This window comes from Gorilla gorilla, chromosome 9 (genome assembly GCF_029281585.2).
Source record: "Gorilla gorilla gorilla isolate KB3781 chromosome 9, NHGRI_mGorGor1-v2.1_pri, whole genome shotgun sequence".
NCBI lineage: Eukaryota > Metazoa > Chordata > Mammalia > Primates > Hominidae > Gorilla > Gorilla gorilla.
In genome coordinates this window covers 74,163,975-74,188,566 of record NC_073233.2, presented here as the reverse complement: position 1 = coordinate 74,188,566, position 24,592 = coordinate 74,163,975, and the positions used below count along the sequence as shown (strand labels likewise).

General features: G+C 55.8%; 3 protein-coding genes across 13 annotated transcripts in view; 1 reads left to right on the top strand and 2 right to left on the bottom strand.

Moving 5' to 3' along the window:
• The window catches only part of RAB1B (RAB1B, member RAS oncogene family), a 9,694-nt gene extending 8,067 nt beyond the window's left edge, over nucleotides 1-1,627 (bottom strand). Inside the window, exon 1 of the mRNA XM_031015884.3 lies at nucleotides 683-1,627. Coding sequence (XP_030871744.1) covers nucleotides 683-696 — 14 coding nt within the window. The 5' untranslated portion in view covers nucleotides 697-1,627. The remainder of the gene's footprint in view (nucleotides 1-682) is intronic.
• On the bottom strand, nucleotides 1,517-11,747 carry KLC2 (kinesin light chain 2). Of its 11 annotated transcripts, none has more exons than XM_031015802.3 (16): nucleotides 11,507-11,747; nucleotides 10,556-10,794; nucleotides 7,409-7,639; nucleotides 7,189-7,258; nucleotides 6,342-6,564; nucleotides 5,631-5,718; nucleotides 5,426-5,527; nucleotides 5,159-5,332; nucleotides 4,934-5,033; nucleotides 4,306-4,355; nucleotides 4,143-4,210; nucleotides 3,615-3,723; nucleotides 3,366-3,524; nucleotides 3,161-3,285; nucleotides 2,888-2,945; nucleotides 1,517-2,504 (listed from the first exon to the last, which is right to left on the bottom strand). In XM_031015802.3, exons 2-16 carry the CDS (start codon nucleotides 10,781-10,783, stop codon nucleotides 2,421-2,423), a joined length of 1,869 nt encoding a protein of 622 aa, XP_030871662.1. In that variant the 5' UTR covers nucleotides 10,784-10,794; nucleotides 11,507-11,747; the 3' UTR covers nucleotides 1,517-2,420. The 11 variants fall into 11 exon arrangements, with proteins under 11 accessions (XP_030871662.1, XP_063566767.1, XP_063566764.1 ...); XM_063710697.1 differs by having other exon boundaries at nucleotides 1,517-2,206; nucleotides 10,556-10,831; nucleotides 11,648-11,741; XM_063710694.1 differs by having other exon boundaries at nucleotides 10,556-10,831; nucleotides 11,648-11,736.
• On the top strand, nucleotides 10,782-24,538 carry LOC109028867 (uncharacterized). Its single transcript, XM_063693708.1, has 4 exons — nucleotides 10,782-10,808; nucleotides 10,975-11,090; nucleotides 23,017-23,214; nucleotides 24,205-24,538. The coding sequence occupies exons 1-4, from the start codon at nucleotides 10,782-10,784 to the stop codon at nucleotides 24,329-24,331; spliced, it is 468 nt and encodes a 155-aa protein (XP_063549778.1). The 3' UTR covers nucleotides 24,332-24,538.
• Nucleotides 24,539-24,592: the final 54 nt, after the last annotated feature.

The window sequence follows — 24,592 nt, the reverse complement described above, 5'->3', positions numbered from 1 at the left end:
TTCACAGGCAGTGTGACAGCCAAGGGAAGGGGTGTGACGATGGCGTTGGGGGCCTGAGCAAAAGCGAGGAGAGGGCGGGAAAGGACGGACCGCCGGGAGCGACAGGACACCGCGACCCAGGCAAAGGGTAGGAGGCAGCCCCGGAAGAGAGGACCTGCGGGAGACGCGACCCAAGCGGCGCTTCGGGGCCTCCCGCGTAGTTGGCTAGCTTCTGGGCCGGCCCCAGGAGCCGGGCTTCAGGAGAAAGAGAAGGGTAGAGGGATTCACTGCCCGACCTAAAGGGCCCAAGCCTGAACCCGAGACCAGAAACTATCAAGACGGGCTCCAAAACTCCGGGACAGTTGTCAAGCAGCAGGTGGGGAAACTGAGGCCTGAAGTGACCGGGACTGCGGGGTCATCTGACCGATAAGGCCTGGTAGGACCGATGTCTCGAGCGCCAAGAGCTGCCCCTGGGGGTCGCCACGTCTGGGCCCCGGGTGCGAGGGCTCGGGGTTTTGAGCCGGGGTCCTGGGGCCCCTGGGGGGAGGGGCAGAACCCGGATGTGGGGGGGGGGTCAGCGGAAGAGGGACCCGGATGTGGGGGCGCCGCACAGTCCTGACCCGGGCCAGACAACCCCGGTAAGCGTACAGCCCTGTATTCGGGATCGAGGCTGCGCTGGACGGCGCGGGCGGGGCTCACTCACTATTCGGGGTTCATGGCGGCGGCGGCGGCCCGCTCGGTCGCTCCCAGTCGGCTCTGCTCCGCCTCCCGTTCCAAGATGGTGGCCGCTCCGCCCCAGAGGCCCCGCCCGCGACGCGCAGGCGCAAACGTCCTCTTCTCAGGCCTCGCCGCGCTGATTCTCGGAACTTGTAGTCTAAGACGTTCTCCAACTCAGCCCCCGCTGCGCAGGCGTAGTCGGGGAGCCCGCGCCTCCGCGCCCACTCCCATCACTGCTGGCGCATTGCCTTCTGGGGCTTGTAGTTTGCACGCCGGACGCACTCAGGCTTGAGGACAGTGCTGGAAAGCCTGACCGCAACTCGGTGTTTAGAAAGCTCAATTTAGGGCTGGGCTTGGCACGTTTCACATCTGTCTGACGGAGGTAGTCATCCTTGCCCTCCCAATACCCACGTTGTGAACATTAAATGAGAATGTGGGTTCTAGTAAGACTAATAAAAGTACATTTGTCCAGGGTTCTTCGTGTACTGGGCAGTCCTAACTCGCAGCCGCGCGTCATCACCCGCATTTCATAGATGAAAAAACTGAGTCTCGGAAAACTCACTCAAGGTCAAAAACTTTGTGAAGAGCAGAGCTCATAAGAGCCCGCGGTCTCCAGAACCCCACAAGTGAGTGTTTTAGGGAAAGCCTGACTTGTGGGCCCCCCACGCAATTCCGGGGTGGGGCAGAATATCTGGGCCCAGCTGCGCGGACAGCGGTTGAGCGAGACACACTGTCCCCCACTCACACACGACCCTTCCCGGCTCCACCCCAGTCTAGAGACGCTGGGGGCCCCCGACCTCCGTCTCAAAACAAGCCCAGCTCAGATTTAAACCGTCTTTATTTCTACAGCAACATCTGAAAATAGAGAGCAGCCGCCTCACCCGCAACAGGGGGAGCCTCTCCTGCCACCAAGGGACCGTCGCCGCCCCTCGCGAGAAGCTGCAGGCGTGGGGGGAGGCGTGGCAGGATGGCTCGGTGGGCGGTGCCCGGGGCGGGGTCGGGCCGTGCCTGGGCGGGGCCGGGTGGGAGGGGCAGTGCATAAGGCCGGGATGCGGGGCAGGGCCCGGCGGTGGGAGGACGGACTAAGGGGAGGCCCCCGTCCTGGGGCACCGGGCGATGGCGGGGGTAGGACGCATCCCTCAGAGACCAGGAGGAGCGCGAGAAGGTCCCAGGACCCCCTTGGGAGGCGCCGCTCCCGAGAATGTAGAGCCTGGGAGATACCACCGCACGGAATGGGGGTGATTAAGGCCTGGGCGGTACCACTAGAAGAGGGACGAGGGGAGGCCCGGGTAGTACCGCGGACTGAAGGGAGGGGCGCGGCCAATAACTTATTTCTCTATATACAGAAGCAACGGCCGGGTTGAGTCGGGAGGGAGGGCGAGGGTGCCGAAGGGCCGGCGAGTGCTTAGCGTTCTTGGCTCTGGGGTCTGGGGAGGCCAGGCCACTGAGTCTATGGTGGAGACTCCAGCCGGCACCTCCTGCTGGCCCGAACCTAGGGAAGAGGGCCCTGCTGGAAGGAATAAATAAGGGATGGAGCTGGAGTGGGCAGGCCCAGCCTCCAGGGCTCAGGCTGAGATGACAAGGGAGAAGGTTACCCTGAGATTGAACAGAAAAGACAGGGGCTGTGGGAGAGACAGGCGGGACAAGCAGCAGGCCCATGCGCAGGGCTGGGGTGAGGGGGGTGTGCCAGGTGGGCACTCTGGTGACTGGCTGCCCCTTCAGCATTAGCCCACCAGGGAACTTCGTCGGGAGAGGTCCATGGAGCTGGAGCTGAGAGTGCGGCTGTCAGAGAGACCTGTGCCTCCAGGCTGTGGGCAGAGGGGGCAGGTGGCTCAGCCCTGTGCTGCTGCCAGTCTGTGCCTCCCTGGCCTGAAGGGGTCTGACCCGGCAGAGGCAGCCGGAATCCCTGAGCTGGGCAGAGGCAATGGCAGTTCCGACCCAAGGCCACACCCTGGTGCCCTGACACTCCCATCCATCTCCACAGTGACTGTGTTAGCACTGGCCGTTTACACGTCCACCCCCAGGACAGGCTGGGTTCCCCTCATGTGTCTCCCCGTTGTCCAGCCCAAAGTAGCCTGAGACAGAGCCAGGAACTGTTGCTGCATGAAGAGGCATGCTGGAGGGAAGCTTGGCAGCGCGCATGCAGCCCCGGCCGCAGCTGCCCAGTGCCCAGACACCCGCCTGCCCCTACCTGGGTCGGCTCTTCCACGCTCTTGTTGAGGAAGTTGAGGGAACTGGCCCGCTTCATCCTGAGGGAAAAGGACAGCCTGGGATTTGCCCAAGGAGGAACTCAGGGGAGATGGGGGTAGGGAGCAGGGTGGGGCTGGGGAGGGAGCAGACTGGTGGGTGGTGGAGCCTGAGAGGGATGGGGAGGTTGTCTGGGGTCAGTGGGGCACACTCTGGGTCAGGAGCTCATCTGGGGTTGCTGGGTGGTTCTTGAGGCTCACCTTGGTGGGGGGCTCACCTGGGGTTAGGGGGCTCCTGGGGGCTGCCCCCCTGCAGCTTCTTTACCAGCATCTCACTGCTGCGCCTCAGGGCATCCCGGAGTTTCCCAAAGGAACCGCTGCGCCGCAAGGAGCCACTGCCATCCTGCAGGTGGACAGGCTCGCCTCTAGGCCCCGCTGGCCACCTAGGCTCCCAGCCCGACCCGGCCCAGCCCCCGGACTCACCCCATTCCACTCAGCTGTAGGTCCCACGTCCTCGAGGTCAGACTCAGACCGAGGCCCGGCACCCCCGACCATGTCTCGGCTGCTGCGGCGGTCTCCCCGCCTGCCACTGCCATCTTTCAGCAGTTCTACCACCTTGGTCTGGCTTGCGGGGTCCAAACCCTGAGGGAGGGGCAGGGGCATCAGGCAGTGAATGGACCACACCCAGGGCCACACAGGTGTCTGCCCACCCCCTCCTACATGGAGCCCCACCTGCTTGCGGTTACGGCTGGCACAGTCCTCTAGTGTGTGCGCGGCTTCCAGCTTGCCCTGGCGCCGGTATAGGGCCCCCAAGCTGCGCAGGGTGGTGTTGACTGTGGGGCTGTGGATGGGACAGTCTCAAACTCCATGTTCCCCCAGACCCAGGGCCCATCCTGGCACCCAGCCCACAGGGGGCCCTGAGGAAGCATGGACCTCTGGGATAGCCAGAATCCATTCCTTCCCACGTCAAGCCCTGTGCTGGGCCCACCCAGCCTCTTCTGTCCTGGGAAAATCACCCCAGGGCTGGGGACCTGGCCCCAGGGCCCTCATGGGATGTTGTCACCAGGACCAAAAGCTGGGAGACCCAGAGCAAGAGAATTAGGCTGAGAATTAGGAGACAGAGCCTTCTTGGGACAGGTGACCTGTGAGTTGGGCCTTGCCAGATGAGCAGCAGAGGAGGGGTGTGTTGGGGGTGAGAGTATGGAATGAGGAGCACGCCCTGCCGTGCCCTGCTCCCCAGCCCAGCCCCGCCCCCCTCACCTGTCTACTTTACAGGCCTTGTACCAGCTGCCGTATTCCCCATAGGGGGCGCTGTCCCGGCGCTTATCCTGGAGGAAAGAATGGTCACATGAAGTGAGAGCAGGCCCCCCTCTGCACATCCCAGCCTCCCCTGACAACCGCCTAGCCTGCCCCACAGAGCTACCTTGCTTTCCTCCCGCTCCTCTGCGTGCATCCAGATGGGCTTGTTGTCCCCTGGGGAGAGAAAGGGGACTGTCACCAGCCTACCATATAGGTCTCACCTGGTTGGGCTGGACACAGGACTGGGGTCAGGGGAGGGGAGACCACGGTTGGGCTTCGTTGAATGCATGAACAAGAGTAAGACCCAAAACACTACTGACCCTCTTCTGGACAGAGATGAGCAGAACAGACCCTTGCACCTCAGGCCACAGCCCAAGACATGTGCTAGGCCTGAATGATGGGCCAGGCTCCGAGGGACTCAGGAGCAGATGACTGACCATCCGGGGCCAGAGGTGGTTTCCCAGAGTGGGAGACGCTGGGGCAGGCCCTCAAGGTGAGCAAGAATCGCCAGTGGAGAAGGGGGATGCAAAGGCGTGTGAGGCACTAGCAGGCCAAGGGGGCTGCGTGAGTTGGGTGTGTGCTCATGTGTGCAAACATGAGCACAGGTGGCTGGGCACCATCTGAGGGTGAGGCTGGTGACCAGCCAGGCCAAAGCCTGAGGGCCTGCCCTGCTGAGGGATTTGTCCTGGGTGCTGATGGCAGAGCGGGCCTGGGATGGATGGGCTAGAGGCACCTGGTGACCACGCACTCACCATTGACAGAGCCAAACTCTTTCTCATGAGCGCGGGTGAGGATCTCCTTGTACAAGGTCTCCGCATCCTGGTACTTGCCCTGCTTCAGGTAGCAGGAAGCCTGGAAGCGGGAGACCCAGAGAGTGAGCGGGATGCATGCAGCCAAGCCTTTTTCTCTCCTTCTTCCCCAACCTCATCCCTGCCTCCCTCCTTCCCATCCTCCAGCCCCTCCCAGCCCCAAGGTACCAGGTTGTTCTTGGTCTTGGCCACATTGGGGTCATCGGGCCCGAGGCGTGTAGCATAGATCTCCAGTGCCCGCCGATAGTAATATTCCACCTCCTCAGCTTTGCCCTGGTTCTGGCACAGCAGGGCCAGGTTGCTGAGCTGCTTGGCCACATCTGGGTGAAACTTGCCCAGGACCTGGGATGGGAGAGGGAGCCAGGGGTTGGGCTCAGGGCTGCCCGGGCCCCTGCCTCCCAGACCCCCGGCCTGCCCAGCCCTGCCTGTTCCCACCTTCTCCCGGATCTCCAGTGCCCGCTTGCACAACGGCTCAGCCTCCTTGTACTTGCCCCTCTTGCCATACAGGACTGCCAGGTTGTTTAGTGTCGCAGCCACCTGGAGGTGGGAGAACGGAAGCTTCTTGACCCAGGCCCTGCAGGACTCTGGGACCTGCAGGGGATGGGGCACAGCCCCCACCTCCCACCCAACCCTCACTCACGGCTGGGTGGTCCTTGCCCAGTGTTTTCTCCCGGATGGCCAGAGCATCATTGAGCAGGTGGGCAGCCTCCTTGTACTTGTTCTGATCCCTGGGAGCAGGTAGGAGCATGGTCAGGGCTGTCCTCCAGCTCAAGGCCCTCCCCAGTGGTCTGCAATCCCTGTGGTCACTCCTGTACTCACTGAGTGTGTATGACAGAGTGAGACCCAGAGTGTGGGAAGACCTGCTCAGCTCCTGCTCTCCGAGCTCCAGGGGCTGTAGGCAGTTTTCTCACAATTGGCTGGGGTGCGCAGTGCTGGGGTCCCACCAACTGCCTGGTGCCTAGCATTCCTGGGCGCCACATGGCTCTCCTGCTGCCCCTTTAGCGTGTCCCGCTCTCCAGGTCCCAGTGCCTTTGCTCATGCTGGCTTTTTGCCATGGGAACCTTTTCTAGCCCTCTTGTGTTTGGGCAAACTCACTTTCTGGCAAAGCCCCTCCTCTAGCCTTGGTGCCTGGAGAAGCTGTGTGGATTCCCCAGGACCCCTGGAGTCCTCATGTGCAGTCCCTCCCCAGTTCTGGCCAAGCCTCTCTCTTACACTAGACAGTTTTACTTGCATCTGTAGCCCAGCTCCACGCAGGTGGGCCACGAGTCCTGGCCCACAGCAGGCACCAAGGGTTAGTGATCCAGGGCTGGAGCCTTCCAGAAGAATTTGGGCACCCCCAGAGAGTCCTCACCGATAGACCAGTGCCAGGATGTTCAGCATGGTGGCAACGTCAGGGTGGTCGTGGCCTGACGTCTTCTCCAGGTCTTCAAGTGCCTGCTTGCAGAGTGGCACAGCTACCTCGTAGCGGCCCTGTGAGGCGTATTGGATCACCAGGTTGTGCAGGGTGCGGAGCCGGGCCGGGATCTCGTAGCCCCCATGCTGACCAGACACATCCCCTCCTCCTGGGCTAGGGGCTGCAGGGCCAAGGGCAGGAGGTCAGATGTACCATCTGCCCACTGGACTGGGATGGCACATGCCAGCTGTGCCTTTGAGCCACTTGACACATGGCCCTGGGCAAGTCACTAACCACTCTTTCTCAGTTTCCCCATTTATAGAGTGGGTCTAGTTACCCCATAGAAAGAGGGGGTAGAGGCCCAGCTCCAGTACTTCAGGCTCTGTGTCCTGGGGCAAGCTGCCTAACCTCTGAGCCTGTGTCCCTGTGTACAGAGTGGAGGCCCTGATGCATAACCAGTACCATGAGCAAAGCAGGCACTGGCCCCATTGTGGCTGTCTGCATGTGCCTCCTTCAGAGGTGACTCAGAGAGGAAGAGAACTCTCCCAAGGGTCAGGGGAGCTAGTGGCAGAGCAGCACTGGAAGCCAGGCTGGTGACTCCACAGCTCTTAATTGTGATGTCTGCTCACCACAGAGCTGGGGGGATGTGAGAAGCAGCAGCACGTACAACTGTTCTTGAAGCTCTAACGCACTAGGATGTCATGATCAGAAGTGAGGCAGGAAGGAACATGGCAGCCACTCGGTCCCAAGGACCAAGAGTTCACACAACCTTTCCTTCCCCCACTCCAGAACTGCCCATCCGCACCTGGGCTCTGCTCATCCTCATTGGGGAACAGGTCATCCAATGTGTCTTTGGGGACGTCCCCCTTCTCCTCCTGGGAAGGAAGACAGGATAAGCATCAGGGAAGGAGGCACAGGGCAGCCGGGGTGTCCGTGGGCTGGGGTGGAGCCGAATCTGCTCCATGCTGCCCCTCCCTGCTCCCAGGCCCCCTTGCTGGGCAACAGTGATCATGGTAGGAGCTCACGTTAGGGGAGGCGTCTTCATCCAACTTGCGGATCTGGCTCATGAACAGCAGGTGCTGCTTCTCCTCCTCGAGCTGGGCCACGGCCTGCTCACTGCGCTGCAGCTTCTGCTGTGTCCCTGCCAGCTCCTCACGCAGCCACTGGTTCTCCTGCACCAGGCGCCGCACCTGCGCCCGCAGCTTCTGCTTCTCTGATTCTACGGCCCCCAGGTGGCTCGACAATGCCAAGATCACCTGTGCAACCAGCCCAGGTAAGGGTCGGAGCCCTGTCGACCCCCTCGCCTATGACTGTAGCCTGGGCCTAGTTGGGCTCTGGGACCCAGTGAAGGGCCAGGCCTGGCCCTACAGTGAGGAGCTGCAGGTCTTTTCTCTGCTTGTCAAGGGAGAATCTCCTCAAGGCCCCCGACACACCATAATGCAAAGCCCAAACCCAGGAGGCTTGGGAGTCCCCAGTTCCTTCGTTCTAGGATCAGGAGAACCCCAAAAGGGCTAGTTGGGGTGCTGTGCTTTCCCTGAGCTACTAGCCCCTTCCTTCATCTCTCCCTGGGTTGTACTCAAGTCCCTGCTGCCACAGCCACTAGGTTACTGCTCCCTGCCTCAGGGCTAGCGCTTGCCCACAGAACTCTGCTAGATGGCTGAAGGACCACCCAAAGACTCCATCCCCACTTCTGCTGAGGGGCCACAGCATCCCCTGCCTTTCTGCAGCTCCCAGGTAGGGAAGGGGCATGTGTCCCAAATGCTCAGTTGGCATGAGGAGCCACAGGGGCAGGAAAAGTATCCAAAGGCCTTGGCCTCAACCCCCACCCCTCTCCCCAGCCTCTGTAACTCCTTTCCTTAGTTTCCAGTCTCTTCCTGCCTTCCTGCCTAGGGTCCAACCTCCCTTCTTGCTCTCTTTTTTTTTTTTTAAATTTAAGACAATGTCTCACTCTGTCACCTGGGCCGAAGGGCTATGGCACCGTCACAGCTCACTGCAGCCTCTACCTTCCAGGATCAAGTGGTCCTTCCACCTCAGCCTCCTGAGTAACTGGGACTACGGGTGCACACCACCACAGCTGGCTAATTAAAAAAATTTTTTGGCCAGGCATGGTGGCTTACACCTGTAATCCTAGCACTTCAGGAGGCTGAGGTGGACAGATCACGAGGTCAGGAGTTCGAGACCATCCTGGCCAACATGGTGAAACCCCATCTCTACCAAAAATACAAAAATTAGCTGGGTGTGGTGGTGCATGCCTGTAGTCCCAGCTACTCAGGAGGCTGAGGCAGGAGAATCACTTCAACCTGAGAGGCAGAGGCTGCAGTGAGCTGAGATTGTGCCACTATACTCCAGCCTGGGCAACAGAGCGAGACTGTCTCAAAAAAAAAAAAGAAAAATTATTTTTTGTAGATACGGGGTCTCATGAAGTCCTGGATTTAAGCAGTCTTCCCACCTGGGCCTCCCAAAGTGCTGGAATTACAGGCGTGAGCCACCACGCCTGGCCTCCACCCTTTCCCAGTCCTTCCTGGTCCAGGATCATTTCTGCAGTTGTGTCTCCAGCTAGTTACACCTCCCACTTTGCTCCAGCTTCACACATGGACTTGATGCCCATGCCCTCCGTGCAGATTGTTCCCCCTCTGTGAGAGTGCACGTGCTCCACCAGGTGTGGGGCCCCTGAGTGGTCCTCTCTACCTCTGACGGCCAACTGGCAGGGAGTGAATGTCCTTGCAGAGGGCCAGGCTGTCTGAGACCCTGTACTTCGTAGTTGGTTAGCAAATGCCTAAGTGACAGGTGTTTCCATAACCACTAGCTTTAAAAAAAAAAAAAAAAAAATTCCCCCAACAGCCTGGAAGTGTACACAGCAGATGGCATGATCCCTATTTTAAAGACAAGGAAACCAAAATGATACAGCTTCCCCAGGGTTCACGTGCCAGGCAGGGGCTCAGCCAAGCTCTGAGGGGAATAAAACAAGTCTAACTCCTTGTACATCCCAATGGCTCCTGGACATCTCCAACTGCATATCATCCTGGCAGCCTCAATTAAAGGGGGCCAAAACAGTTCTGATCCACCAAGGCCCTCTCCTCCCTTAATTTGCTTAAATCACAAACCTGGGAGTGATACTGCCTTCCTCTCTCTCTCCCTTATTCCACCCCCAGGTCTTGCTGGACCTACCTCCAGAACATCCAGAACTGGTTCCTTTTCTCCACTGTCATAGCCACCCCTTAATTCCAAGCACCAGCTCTCATTTGAATTCCAGCAGTGGCTTCCTAACCACTCATTGGAGAGTGATTCCATCCTCGACCCACTGAGGTTTATTCTCCACATCTCAGCCAGAGAGAGTTTTTAGAAACTCAAGTCAGACTGTGTTGCCTGCCTGCTTAAAGCCCTCCAGAGGCTTTCTGATTTCCTGAGAATAAAACCCAAACCAACCAGGCCATGATCTGGCTCTTGGCTTCTCCCCAGGCCTCTTCTGTCCCTCTCTCCCTTCCATGAAGCTCCAGTCACACAGTTCTTCCCCGAGTTCCTCCACCACAAGCTTTTTCCTACCCCAGGACCTTTGCACATGCAACTTCTCCCCTGCCTCCCTTTCCTGGAGGCTGGTTCATTTCTTCCCTCAGGTTTCAGTTTGTCATTTCCTCACAGAAGTCCTGCCTGACCAGTAGACAAGACTCGCTGCTGCGAGCTATCATAAAATCTTGTTCTTTTCTCTGCAGAACTCATCACAATTTGTAACAACCAATTATTTCTGTATGTGTGTTTTTGTCTCTAATAGGGCAGGAATCTTGTCTATTTTGTTGGGCCCTATATCCACCTAACACCCTGGCTGGCCCTCAATAACTCATCTGTTAACAAGTGAATAGAAGAATGAATTGGTGGGAGGCTGTGTTTCCTTAAGGATTTTCTTTCTGTTCTCATATGCCATCCAGTCTCCCTTAGGTAGAGGGGAGCCGGAAATGGGGCTCTGCGTGGGGGCGAGGGTGATCATGGTCTCTTAGGGCAGGGCTGGGGTCGCCAAAGTGCATTTATTTCTTCAAAAGGTATTTACTGGGGTCCTAACATGGGGCTCCAGGAAACAGACGGTTCCCTGCTCAGATTCTTCTCCTACATTACCGGATTCCTCTTGAAGGCTCGATCCCTCCAGTGACCTCCCACCTCAGTGCCCCAGACTGACCTACCTGGGCCTCCCCCAGCCCAAGCTCAATGGCTTCCAGGGAGCGACGCAGGAGGATGCAGCGCTCCTGCGAGCCAGGCTCGGCTTCGCCGGCCTCAGGCGCAACCAGAGGAGCCAGCAGGGCACGATGCTCCCCACGCAGAGTCTCCAGTCCCTGGATGACAGCCTTGGTGCCCAGCACGATCTCATCCTGGCTCAGCTTCTCCTCCCGCGGAAGCACCATCATGGCCATGGCTGTGGCGTCTGTGAGGACGAGGGTGCGGGCAGGCGGGCGCCGGGCCTGGGGCCACACCGCCGTCCGCCCCGGATTAGGTAAACAGGCGGTCCCCGGACGCCTGAGTCTCCCGTGTGCCCAGGTCACCCAGCCGGCAGCCCGCACCGTGCCCGCGCTTGGCCTACAGAGGGCGCGCCTAGCTTGTCTAGGCCTGGGAGACGCAATGCGGTGCAGCCGGATCCTGCTTCGGCCCCAGACCACCGGCTCAGGCTGACTTAGGCGGCTTAGTGTCCGGGTTTCCCCGGGGACCCCCTAACCAGGACAGGTATGGGGAACGTGGGGGCTCACTCCTGTGCAGGAGACCCTGGCCCCTCCGGCGATCCGGGCCCAGCCCCTCGGACAGCCCCATCTCCAACAGGCAGGCCAAGCCGCGGAGCCCATCCTCCCGACGAGCCGACCCTGCGGAGGCCCTCCCACTAGAGGGGCTGAGTACGCGGCCCCCAGTCCTTCCAGACCACGCCCACGACGACCCCTCCCCTAGGCCAGCGCAACGCCCTAAGGCCTTCCCTGAAAAGGCCGCGCCCCCGCCCCGGGCCACCCAGGACCGCGCCCCCTACCAGGGCTGGCCCGATCCTCCCACAGGCCGCGCCCATGACGACCCCCTCCCCTAGGCCGACCCGGAGCCTCCTCCCCCGCTTTAGGGCCTGACCCCGTCTCCCGGCCCAATCGGCCCGCGCCGACCTGCGCCTGGTGCTCGGGCCCGGCTCCGACTCCGGCTGCCTCCCGCTTCACCCGGACCCGCAGCCACGAGCCGGTCCCGCCGCCTCCATCCCGCCGGCCTTCCCAGCAGCCCCCGCGCCGCCTTAAAGGTGAAGCCGCTACCTCGGTGGCGTCGGAGGGGGCGAAACACGCTTCTCTTGGCCCGTTCGCTGCCTTAAAGGAGCGCGGGCCGGGCCGGCTCCAGCGGGAGGGGGACGGGGCGGGGCCATCGAGGCGGGGGCGGGGCGAGGACCCGCCCGGGGCGCAGTTCCCAGGGCCCGCCAGCCCCGAGGGGTGCCCTCGGCCGCAAAATGCCGCGGGGCCTCAGCGTGTGGAGCTGCTCGGGAGGTCGAACCCGAAGGTACCTAGTGTGGCGCCATGGCGCCATCGAGGACGTCGGGAGAAACTGAGGCGCAGGGAGAAGGTTGGGCTTCCTGGAGTACAGAGCGAGGCGCCACTAATTGAGCGCCTACTGCGTGTTGCGCGCTTTGGTGCCCTGGGTTCATTGACTTAATGCTCACGAAGACCCGAGAAGTGAGTGCCGCTGTTATCTGGCTCGCAGATCTGACCCCAGGCTCCGCATCCCGGGGTCACATCTGGTGGGGGATGCACCGTCTCTGACAGAGGTGGTTCAGCGCCCTTAGCTCAAGCACATCCGGTGACAGGTAGCTTACTACGTTTGGCTCTGAGACAACTCGAAAGGTTTGCAAAAATTTCCTCTGATAGACCCCGAAGTGCCTTCCTGCAGTGCTCATCCACAGCCCTAGCTCTGTCTTCAGAAAGAAGGCTGCTCCCTTGTGTCAGTTAAGGTATTTGAAGACAGCGATGGTGCCCCGCGTGGTCTCATCTCTTCCCTGGGCTGCCCCTGGTCCCTTCACTCTGTCCTACCGCAGTTTCCTGACCCTTCCCCATCCCAATTTCTCCTTTCTGGGTGTAGTCTAGCTTGTCGGTCTGGGTCCTGCTTAGAAGGTGGTGATCAGCCCAGGGCCCAGTGACCAGAGACAAGAAATGAACTGCAAAGATCAGTGGGACGGTCCCCCCATAATAAGGATGCCACCTGTCCACAAAAAAAAGCTGCAAATCAGGCTGCCTTTGACACAAGTGAAGACCCTCTATTTTACACATCTCAGTTACATCCAACCAGGTTCTTCTCAAACCTGTGCTCTGCCAATGGTTTTTTTTAAGTGACAGGTTCTTACTTTATCATCCAAGCTGGTGTGCAGTGGTGTGATCATAGCTCACTGTAACCTTAAACTCCTTTTTTTCTTTTTGAGATGGAGTCTGTCTCCCAGGCTGGAGTGCAGTGGCACGATCTTGGCTCACTGCAACCTCCGCCTCCAGGGTTCAAGCAATTCTCCTGCCTCAACCTCCCCAGTAGCTGAGATTATAGCACCCACCACCACACCTAGCTAATTTTTTGTATTTTTAGTAGATACGGGTTTCACCATGTTGGCCAGGATGGTCTCAAATTCCTGACCTCAGGTGATCCACTCACCTTGGCCTCGGCCCAGCCTGTAACCTCAAACTCTTGGGCTCACAAAATCTTCCCATCATAGCCTCCCAAGAAGCTAGGACTACAAGTGCATGCCACTACACCTGGCTTTTTTTTTTTTTTTTCCAATTTATTTTCTTAGAGACAGGGTCTCGATATGTTGCCCAGGCTGGTCTCAAGTGGTCCTCCATCTCGGCCTCCCAAAGTGCTGGGATTACAGGCATGAGACACCGTGACTGGAATGATTTTTTCCAGATAGCCAATACTTTCATTTGTGCAACATTCAAAAGACATACAAACACTGGGCTCAGTGGCTCACACCTGTAATCTCAACACTTTGGGAGGCTGAGGCAGGTGGATCGATCATCTGAGGTCAGGAGTTTGAGACCAGCTTGACCAATATAGTGAAACCCTGTCTCTACTAAAAATACAAAAATTAGCTGTGCGTGGTGGCGCACGCCTGTAGTCCCAGCTACTGGAGAGGCTGAGGCAAGAGAATCGCTTGAACCCGGGAGGCGGAGGTTGCAGTGAGCTGAGATGGCACCACTGCACTCCAGCCTGGGTGACAGAGACAGACTCTGTCTCAAAAAAAAAAAAAAACTAAAAAAACTAAAAAAAAAAAAAAGGCAAACAAGCAAGTTACAATGAAATGTAGTTATCTCTGTGACTGCTGTCCTCAGCCATCCAGCCCCCCCTCTCGGGAAGCAACTTCTGTTGTTTCTTATGTCCATTGATTATGTTATTTGCATCAGTGCTGACCTTGTGTTTATCCTTGTCCATTTCAGCTGGTCAGTTTTCCTCCAGGGCCCCTGAGGTTGGGGTCTGTTGCGTTTGGGATCTGTGATCCTTCAGCCCTCACATTGGCCTTATTTTCCAGATATATTGCCACTGGTTGGGCTGGGCACAGTGGCTCACACCTGTAATCCCAGCACTTTGTCAGGCCGAGGCAGGCAGATTGCTTGAGCTCAGAAGTTCAAGACTAGCCTGGGCAACATGGTGAAACCCCATCTCTACAAAAATACAAAAACTAGCTAGGCATGGTGGTGTGTACCTGTAGTCCTAGCAACTCAGGAGGCTGAGGTGGGAGGATGGCTCAAGCCAGGAGGTGGAGGTTGCAGTGAGCAGAAATAACATCATGCCACTGAACTCCAGCCTGGGCGGCAAAGCCAGACCCTGTCTCAAAATATATACCTACATATATGTTGCACTGATTGCATTTTGGTAAGTCTGCCTCTGTGCATAGAGACTACATCCGACCATGACTGGACTCCCAGCTGCCCAGCATGTTCTGTTCACAGGGAGGAAACAGAATATGGAGCACAAGGCACTTTTGTTCTTCATGACACTGGGTTTCAAAATCTTTTGAGAAATTACTTTCTTAGAAGGCTTTCCTTCTAGAGATTGAGATTTGGTGGTGCCAGGGTGAATCCTGGGCACCTCTTGGGACTTTTTTTTTTTTTTTTTTTTTGAGATGGAGTCATGCTCTGTCGCCCAGGCTGGAGTGCAGTGGTGCAATCTTGGCTCACTGCAACCTCTGCCTCCTGGGTTCAAGCGATTCTTCTGCCTCAGCCTCCTGAGTAGCTGGGACTACAGGTGCATGCCACCATACCTGGCTAATTTTTGTGTTTTAGTAGAGATAGGGTTTTACCATTATTTTTACCATTTACCATTTACCATACGCCCACCGCGGCCTCCCAAAGTGGACTTTTTTTTTTTTTTTTAAGAGCTGAGGTCCCACTGTCACCCAGGGTGCAGTGCAGTGCCACAATCATAGTTCACTGCAGCCTTGAACTCCTGGGCTCAAGTGATCCTCCCGCCTCAGCCTCTTGAGTAGCTGGGACTACAGGCAGGTGCTCACCATGCCCAGCTAATTTTTATTTTTTGTAGAGATGGGCTGTCCGTATGTTGCCCAGGCTCTTCTTGAACTACTGGGATCAAGCGATCGTCCCACCTCGGCCTCCCAAAGTGCTGGGATTACAGGTGTGAGCCACGGAGCCCGGCCGCCTCTTGTGGCTTTAAAGCTTAAGTGGTGCCTGTGCTGTGCGCCCTGGATTGAAAGTGCTGTTTCAGTGTCTCTGTTTTGCAGGTGAAGAAACTGAGGCTCAGAGAAGTGAAAGGCGGCTGCACCAGGCTCAATGGGCTTTTTTGTTTGTTTGTTTGTTTTGAGAAAGAGCCTTGCTGTGTTCCCCAGGCAGAAGCGCAGTGGCGCTGCAACCTCCGCCTCCCAGGTTCACGCCATTCTCCTGCCTCAGCCTCCCGAGTAGCTGGGATTACAGGCGCCTGCCACCACACCTGGCTAATTTTTTGTCGGCCAGGCTGGTCTCAAACTCCTGACCTCAGGTGATCCGCTCGCCTCAGCCTCCCAAAGTGTTGGGATTACAGGCGTGAGCCACTGCGCCCGGCCAAGGAGCACATTTATTTTATCACCTTTTTCCCGGTAAATGGAGAGAACACTTCTCAGGCTCCCTTTGTGACTTGTACAGGTTCCTGGCTCCGATTGTTCTGCTCACCGTCTGTGGGCTTCAGTGGTTCCTTTGTGATTCTCCTTAGGCGCTGGCTGCTCCGCCCGGTGTGCTGGTGGGGGAAGGCTGGGCCTCCCCTGCTGGTTCTCATGCTCTTGTTGCTTAGCCTCGCATGTGTTCGGCCCTTTCAGCCACTTGGCTTTTTATCTTGTCTCTGAGGATTGCACTGTGTGTCTCCCAAAGGAAGAGACTGTTACTTCATCCTGCACTGTCCTGTGCTCCCCCAGCAGCTGCTGATCTCATGCCAGGCTGCTGATGGGCACTGAGTAAATGGAGAATAAAGGAAGAAATCCATGCCCAGTGGTGATTCAGCTCCTTATGCTCTTTCCACAGTGCTCAGCAGCCCCCTGCCATCCCATGCCTGGGAAGTTGTTCTTGCTACTTTTAATATTACTGTTTCCTCCCTGAAAATCACTCCCACTTCTCCTACTGCATCCCTTTAGATCCTCAGAAGCTCTCGTCCCACTGAAATCTGCTTCCTTAAATTATTCTTTTTCTTTTGGCTAGATTCCCTCCCTTTCTCTGAAGTGGCTGGGGCACTTGTGCCAAGGCTATCATCCCACTTGAAATGTCAGCAGATAAGGCCGGGCACAGTGGCCCACGTCTGTAATCCCAGCACTTTGGGAGGCCGAGATGGGCGGATCACTTGAGGTCAGGAGTTTGAGACTAGCCTGGCCAACATGGTGAAATCCCGTCTCTACTAAAAATACAACAAATTAGCCAGGTGTGGTAGCTCTTGCCTGTAGTCCCAGCTACTTGGGAGGCTGAGGCAGGAGAATTGCTTGAACCTGAGAGGCCTGGGCGACAGAGTGAGACTCTGTCTCAAAAAAAAAAAAAAAGAAAAGTCAGCACATTCACCCATAAGTGCTCAAGATGGGAGGCTCCTTAAAGACCATGTCTCCCCAGCTTCCTAAGCTTCCTGAGGGGCCCTTGTCTACCTTGGACACCACTAGTTGTTGGTTCTTTCTGCCACTGAGCCAAGAATCAGTCTACTCAAAGCTGTCCCCAGAGGCTCCTGGTTCCTGTCCTGTGGCCTTATGGCAAATCTGCACCCTCTCTTCCTTGTGACCTCCCAGCCAGGGTAGACTGGTCCTGCCCTGCTCAGTGGAGGGACCGCAGGCCTTGGGGTCAGACTCAGCTAAGTTCAAAGCCACGTTTCTCCATTTGCTAGTGGTGTCGCTTTTTAGGCATGGTCTGTTATTTTACCTGCTTCCTCATCTGTAAAGCAGGGTTCCTATTACCTACTTTGTTGGGTCATCCAGAGAATGCAATAAAATCGCATAAAGGGGCTGGGCGCGGTGGCTCACGCCTGTAATCCCAGCACTTTGGGAGGCCGAGGCGGGGGGATCACGAGGTCAGGAAATCGAGACCATCCTGGCTAACACGGTGAAACCCCGTCTCTACTAAAAATACAAAAAATTAGCCGGGTGTGGTGGCTCAGGAGGCTGAGGCAGGAGAATGGCGCGAACCCAGGAGGCGGAGCTTGCAGTGAGCCGAGATCGTGCCACTGCACTCCAGCCTGGGGGACAGAGCAAGACTCTGTCTCAAAAAACAAAAACAAACAAACGAAAAAGGCATAAAGGCTTAACATTAGGCCTTGTACATAAACACTATTCCTAGTGGTTGTTTATTCTCATCACCATCAAGCTTAGTAGTCAACAGACCCTGAGTGCAAGGTGTGGAAAAAGAATGAGAAATACGGGGCAGCTTCTGCCTGCAGTGTTTTTGGACAGAGATGCACTCAGAATGAAGGTGAGCCACAAATGAGGCGGCAGAGACTGAACAGAAGCAAGCGTGAGCTGTGTGGTGTGGACAGTAGGTGCCCATGTGATCAGGAAGGAGATGAGCCCAGCGAGGGATGAGCTCACCTCTCCCCAACGTCAGCTCTCCCACACGGTGGGGAGGCCCACATCTCCATCTCTGGCCCAGATCAGTCCCCTGAGCTCTACCCAGACCCATATATTCCACTTCCAGTTGGAATAGCACTAAGTCCTGTCCAAATCTCCTGCAGGGATGTTCACACAGGACAGTCAGTCTGTCCTGGACTCTCTTTCAACTCTGTTTTTTTTTTTTGAGATGGAGTTTCACCCTTGTTGCCCAGGCTGGAGTGCAATGGCATTGTCTCGGCTCACTGTAACCTCTGCTACCAGGGTTCAAGTGATTTTCCTGCTTCAGCCTCCTGAGTAGTTGGGATTACAGGCATGCGCCACCACGCCCGGCTAATTTTGTATTTTTAGTAGAGACGGGGTTTCACCATGTTGGTCAGGCTGGTTTCGAACTCCTGACCTCAGGTGATTTGCCCGCCTCGGCCTCCCAAGGTGCTGAGCCACCATGCCAGGCCTCTTTTTTTAAGACGGAGTCTCACTCTGTCGCCTGCCCAGGCTGGAGTGCAGTGGCGCAATCTCGGCACACCGCAACCTCTGCCTCTCAGGTTCAAGCGATTCTTGTGGCTCAGCTTCCCAAGTAGCTGGGATTACAGGTGCCCGCCACTATGCCCGGTTAATTTTTGTATTTTTAGTAGAGACAGGGTTTCACCATGTTGGCCAGACTGGTCTCAAACTCCTGACCTCAAGTGATCTGTCTGCCTTGGTCTCCGGGATTACAGGCGTCAGCCACCATGCCCGGCCTCAACTCTTGTTTTCTAACCAGCTACCAAAACCTATTAATTCAACCTCTTAAGTCACTCTCAGATTTATCTATTTCCCTCTAACCCTTCCACCTTTACAATGTCCTCATCCCATCTTTTCTAAATGGCTGCCGCAGCCTTCAAGCTCATCTGCTGGTCTGCAGAGCCAGTCTTGTTTCTCCCGGCATGTTGTATTAAGGAGATCTTTCTAAAATATGTCGTCTCACTTCTCTGCCTAGGTCCCTTCGCCAGCTCCCCTGTCTCTCAGGACAGAGTGTGCAATCCTTGCTCTGGCTCAAAGTAGTAACAGTAACAGCTACGAGGCTCCTCAGGGCCTAGACTCTTCCTCCGCTCCCATTGGCACTCACCATCCCCATGGTCTCCAGCTGCACTGAGCCCTGTGTGGTTCTTGGCATCAGCCACATTCTCCCTTATCTCTCTTATCTCCCTTATCTCATGCTACTTCCTATGCCCAGAACATCCATCCTTGTCAGATGTCTTCAGTATGCCACTCAGGTGTCATTCCCTTTGGGACATCTTCTTGGACACCTCTTCCTGCAGGGTGGACATCCCTCCTGTGTGCACCAGTGCAACCTGTCATGCTGTGTGGCGATGGTCTGCTTGTCTCCCCTACTGGCCTTAGAGTTCCTGTATAGGTTGGGACCCAACCTAGGTTAATGCTGTACCTAGGACACGAACTAGTAGGAAGTTAATAAAAGCCAGATGTATGGATGGTTGGGAAGATGGGATCTGAGTAGGGCCCTGAGATATGGCCTGAGTCAGATGATGGGGTTTAGAAACCTGACCTCTTCTCAGCCGATCTGTGTGCATTGGACGAGTGACTTAACCCTCACTCACGCATTGAACCAACCTTTATCGAGGGTCCGCCGCATGCCAGGGTGCTGGATACTGCAATGAGTCCGGCGGCTTGGGTCTTTGTCCTCCTGGAGCTCTCATTCGAATGTGGTACAGAGACATTTGCTGCAGGTAATAGTGAACTCTATGACTGAAGAGACAGAGGCTAACAACCAGGCTTTGGGTGGGGTGGTTGGGGAAGGCTCTTGGAGGAGGTGATACAAAGGCCACATCTTAAAGGAAAAGGAGCTTACTCTGGGGTTGGAAGAGGGATGTGAGCACTGAAAGGTCAGGTGTGGCTCGAGAGTGGTGAGCATGGCAGGGGGAAAGCAACTAGAAGTGAAGGTAGTGAGCCAGACCACAGGCCTGGTGGACGGTGGTTGGCCTCTATTCAGAGGGCACTGGGAGGACAGGACGACAAAGGACTCTATGTGAGGAAGGTACCCTGGCTTATAGGTGGTAACAGCGTTTGGGAGGCAGCATGGACAAGAGTTGCTGATGGACTGGGAGGGGCGGCGCAGGATGAGTCCGGGTTTCTGGCTGGAGTGACAGGATGGAGGCTGGTGCCATTGCCGACTGGGGAAGATCAAGGGAAATCAGGAGTCTTGCTTTGGCCATGTGAAGTCTGGGATGACTGTGAGTGTTCAGGTCGCAACATAAGTGGTTAGATGGGAGGCTCTAGAGTTGGGAGGGGAGGCTCTGACCTTTGGTTTCCTCCTTTGCAAAAGGAAGCATCAGCAGAATTGATTTCACAGGGAGGGCTGCTTTAAGGACTCAATGAAATAAACCATGTAAGGCACTCAGCAGCAGCCTGGCTCAAAGGCAATGCCCTGTAGGTGACAGTGACAGCTATTAATGCTGTCAGTCCTTGGACACGGCAGGTGAAAGGGGTGGCGAAAGAAGCAGTTTAAAGATTAGTCTGAAACCTCCTGTACAGGAGAATCCCAGATGATGCACGTAGGGATAATCAACACCTCACCCGAGTGTGGGCTGCACCAGCGACTTCCTTCCAAAGAGAACAGCATGGGAGCAGGTGTGTGGGACTTTACAGTGAGGAGCCCAGGTCAACCTCATCCGTGATGTCATGTTGACGGCATGTGCCCTTCACAGGCTGCGCTGAGAAGGGCATTCACCTTTGAGGTCTTCCTCCCCACAACCTATAACCTCCATCCAGCCACGAGAAGAACATCAGACAATCCCCAACTGAGGGACATTCTACAAAATGCCTGACCAATACTCCTCAAAACTGCCAAGGTCATCAAAAATAGAGATCAAAAAGTCTAAGAAAATGTCACAGCCCAAAGGATCCTAAGAAGGCAGAATGGGCTGGATGTGTTGGTTCACGCCTGTAATCCTAGCACTTTGGGAGGCCAAGGTAGGAGGATCGATAACTGAGGTCAGTTCAAGACCCTATCTCTACCAAAAAAAACGAAAGAAAACAAAACAAAACAAAGAGCCAGGTGTAATGACACATGCCTGTAGTCCCAGATACCCAGAAGGCTGAGGTGGGAGGATGGCTTGAGCCCAGGAGTTCCAGGCTGCAGTGAACTAGGATGGCACCACTGCACTCCAGCCTGGGCAACAGAGCAAGACCTGGTCTCTAAAATCAACAACAAAAAAGAAGACAGAATGACCAAGCGTAGTGTGGCATTCTGGGTGGGAGTCTGAAATGGAGAAAGGACATTAGGGAAAAACTAAGGACATGCATAAAATAGGGACATTTATTTATTTATTTGAGAAAGAGTCTCACTCTGTCGCCCAGGTTGGAGTGCAGTGGTGCAATCTTGGCTCACTGCAACCTCCGCCTCCCGGGTTCAAGCGATTTTCTTGCCTCAGCCTCCAGAGTAGCTGCGATTACAGGTGCCCACCACCATGCCTGGCTAATTTTTGTATTTTTAGTAGAGATGGGGTTTCACCACATTGGCTAGGCTGGTCTTGAACTCCTGACCTCAGATGATCCACCTGCCTCAGCCTCCCCAAGTGCTGTGATTATGGGAGTGAACCACCGCGCCCGGCCAAAATAGGGACTTTAGTTAATAATCGTGCATCACGATTGACTCACTAGTTATGACAAATGCACATGAATGTAACATGTTAACAGTAAGGGAAACTGGCAGGGCGGTATATAGCCACTCTTTCTACTATTTTTGCAACTTTTCCGTAAATCTAAAGGTATTCTAAAATAAAATAGTTTACTTAAAAATAAAACCAGTCTGGAGCTGGCGTGCAGGTTAGATAGAGGCTCTTCCACTTTCTGCACCAAAAGGCCATCCCTTTGCCTTTAGTCTCTGGCGGACCTTGGGCAGCTCTGCTCTGGTCCAGCCTTAACTCCTGGTGACTGGGCACAGCTGCTTCAGGGTCTGAGTCAGCACCTTCCACCTGAGTTGCCTTGTGCTCCAAACTGTCCCTACACAGCTGATTTCCTCTTCTTTGCTTGGGGTAGGAGTCTATCTTCTTACTTCTGAGCCTATGAGAAAACCCAGGTGTCTTTTGGGCTAAGGCATCAGTTAAAATATCTTGAGTAGCACATCTGGATTTGGGACCCAATTCCAGCAGCAAGAGGGAACTTCATTCTGCAAACGAATATTTATTGTGCACCTGTGATGGGCCAAGCAGTATTTTGGGTGCCAAGGATACAACAGGGAAAAACATTTCCTCTTTTCTTGGAGCTTGCATTCTTGTGGGAGAGACAAATGAATAATTAATGCCAAGGAGTGGGAAATATGAGTAAGAAAAAAAAAAAAGAGGGGTTGGAGAAGGGAAGGCCTCCTGAGGTGACATTTCAGCCAAGACCTGAATGAGGGAGCAAGCCACACGGGCCTGAGGGCAGCAGCAGGATGAACAGGACCAAAGGTCCGTGCAAAGGCCCTGAGGCTGAGTGGTGTTTGAGGAATGTTGAGAGGCCAGTGAGGAGGGGAAGCGTAAGAGGAATTAAGATCCAGCAGCTCCTGGGAGATCAGACCATGTGGGCCCCTCACAGGTAAGGCTTCAGCTTACACACCTAGGTAGGTGGGACACTCTGCACAGTTTGGATCAGCAATCCAACACGATCTGCTCAGCTCTGAAAAATCTCTGGCTATTGAGTGGAGAACAGGCTACAGGGAGAAGAGAGTGGGAGCAGGGATAATTAGGAGCCTATTGCAATATCCAGACAAGAGATAATCGCAGTAGAGGAAGGGGCAAGGCACTGTCAGGATAAGCCTGGAGGATTTGCTCATGGATTAGATGGTGGGTACAAGAGAAACAGGAATCGAGGAGGATTCCCCAGTTTTCGGCCTCGGAACTGAAGAACCGAGTCTGCATTTACTAGGAGGGAAGTCTCCCCAGGGGAGCACATTTCACACCATGGGGCCGAGTGAGCTCCCTTTAGGGCTGAGTGTGGGGAGAGAGGAGGCTACATTAGAGGCTGGAGCCCCGAGTCCTCCAGGGTTTTGAGGCTGGGAAGCTGAGGACACCATAGCAAGGGAGGCCAAGAAGGAGAGGCCAGGGAGGTGAGAGGAGAGCACAGAGCTGTCCACAGGCCAGGTGGAAAGACTCAAGCGGGTGATTATTTGCATCTAATGCTACTGATAGGACTGGGCAACCCAGGTCACTGGCAACTGTGGAAAGGAAACTTTTGGTGGGATTGTGAGGAAAAAACTGGAAGGGAGTGGGCAGAAGTGGAGACGGGGAACACACACAGCTCTTTGGAAGAGTTTTGCTCTAAGGGGAGCAGAGACAAGGCATGGTAGCTGAAGGGAATCTGGAAGTCTTTGGTCTTTGATATTGAGCTATATCCACTTGGGATGCATGTAAGTGGGCGGAAAGTCCTGGCAGAGGGGAGAACCCGCGGTGCAGGAGAGAGGGCGACTGTAGGAGAAAAGCCCTCAAGGAGTGAAGAGGGATGGGCCCCAAGGATGGGAGCAGGGTGGGGCATTTATTGCCACAGAAGGGGAGGCTGAGGATATGGTGTCAGATGCAGACGGGCTGAGAGTTCACCCTTCACCCTCTCTCCTAGCTCTAAGCCAGAACCTAAGAGGGCCAGAAGCTGGGATCCAAGTCTACTTGTCCCACCCCCTCCACTGGAACTCCCTGGCCCCCAGCTCTGCACAGCTCCTGCCCTGCAGCCCTCGCCTGGCTGTGCTCCGGGAAGGCCTCGTGGGCACTTCACCCTGCTCTGCAGCCACACTCACACCCTGGATCCAGGTCACACTAGGTATGATTTGCTTCTCCTGGCCTTTCCTCTCACCAGCCCCGCTATCACCTCATTTGGAAGGCAGGTATGATTTTCATTTTCTAGGCTCAGAGAGTTTGCGCAGGGCCACACAGCTGGGTCCCCAAGCCTCTCTATGTGAGGTCGTCTGGGCACAGGGCTTGGGGAACCCAAGACTGAGGCCAGTGACAGCAAGCTCTGGATGGCCATCCACTCCTCTGGGGCTATACCTGTAGGGCAAGGATGCCAAGTGCTGCCTCTCCTGCAAGCCTTCACCTCTGGACACTTCTCTTTTTTGAGACAGAGTCTCATTCTGTCATCCAGGCTGGAGTGCGGTGGCACGATCTCAGCTCACTGCAACCTCCGCCTCCCAGGTTCAAGTGATTCTCGTGCCTCAGCCTCCTGAGTAGCTGAGATTACAGGCACACACCACCACGCCCGGCAAAAAAAATTTTTTTTTTTTTTGAGATGGAGTCTCGCTGTGTCGCCAGGCTGGAGTACAGTGGCGCGATCTCGGCTCACTGCAACCTCCACCTCCTGAGTTCAAGTGATTCTCCTGCCTCAGCCTCCTGAGTAGCTGCGATTACAGGCATGTGCCACCACACCCAGCTAATCTTTGTATTTTTAGTAGGGACGGGGTTTCACCATGTTGGCCAGGATGGTCTTAATCTCCTGACCTCATGATCCGCCCACCTCAGCCTCCCAAAGTGCTGGGATTACAGGTGTGAGCCACCGCACCCAGCCAATTTTTTATATTTTTTAGTAGAGACGGGGTTTCGCCACATTGCCCAAGCTGGTCTCAAACTCCTGAGTTCGGGCAAAACGCCTGCCTTGGCCTCCCAAAGTGCTGGGATTACAGGCGTGAGCCACTGCGCCTGGCCACCTCTGGGCACTTCTTCATGGGGAAGGCTGTGTGTGCAGGCCTGTCTTGGAAGCTAGTGGAAAAACCGGGTGCCCAGGGGACAGTGGCTACCACTGCTTTCCATCTCTAAGTCAAGGGCGGGCAGGAAAAGGAACTCCACAGATGTCCCTCAGCCGTATTCCCTCCACCTGCAGAGGCAAAGACCCCACTGGCTCGGACTTCACCAACCTGGAGCAGGGGAGAGAAGCTAAGTTCTGACCTTTGATCAGAAGATGGGGAAGCCACACTCAACACGTCACTGCCTTGGGAGGTGGATTTGGGGATGGTGGGTCCTGGGGAAAAACGGGCTTTTGGTGTGGAAATGACATCTTTCCTGTTTCCGACCTCTGCCTGCCTCATGCCAGGTGAGACACCTTCATGCCTGTTTCCATGATTGAGAACATGGGAGTACGCTTCTTTCCACCTACGTTCCTGATGGATTTTCACTGGAGTTGGGCTGCACTGTGGAAAAGGGGTTGG

Excerpts from the sequence above, each read along its gene's own strand:
- LOC109028867 (XM_063693708.1), top strand. The coding sequence starts at position 10,782 with ATGGCTGTGGCGTCTGTGAGGACGAGG. Across the intron at positions 11,091-23,016 it reads GGACCCCCTAACCAGGACAG|CTCTAAGCCAGAACCTAAGA; the intron begins GTATGGGGAACG and ends CCTCTCTCCTAG. Across the intron at positions 23,215-24,204 it reads CTGGATCCAGGTCACACTAG|TCAAGGGCGGGCAGGAAAAG; the intron begins GTATGATTTGCT and ends TCCATCTCTAAG.
- KLC2 (XM_055354536.2), bottom strand. The coding sequence starts at position 10,783 with ATGGCCATGATGGTGCTTCCGCGGGAGGAGAAGCTGAGCCAGGATGAG. Across the intron at positions 7,640-10,555 it reads TTGGGCTGGGGGAGGCCCAG|GTGATCTTGGCATTGTCGAG; the intron begins GTAGGTCAGTCT and ends CTGGTTGCACAG. Across the intron at positions 3,724-4,142 it reads AAGGCCTGTAAAGTAGACAG|CCCCACAGTCAACACCACCC; the intron begins GTGAGGGGGGCG and ends TCCCATCCACAG.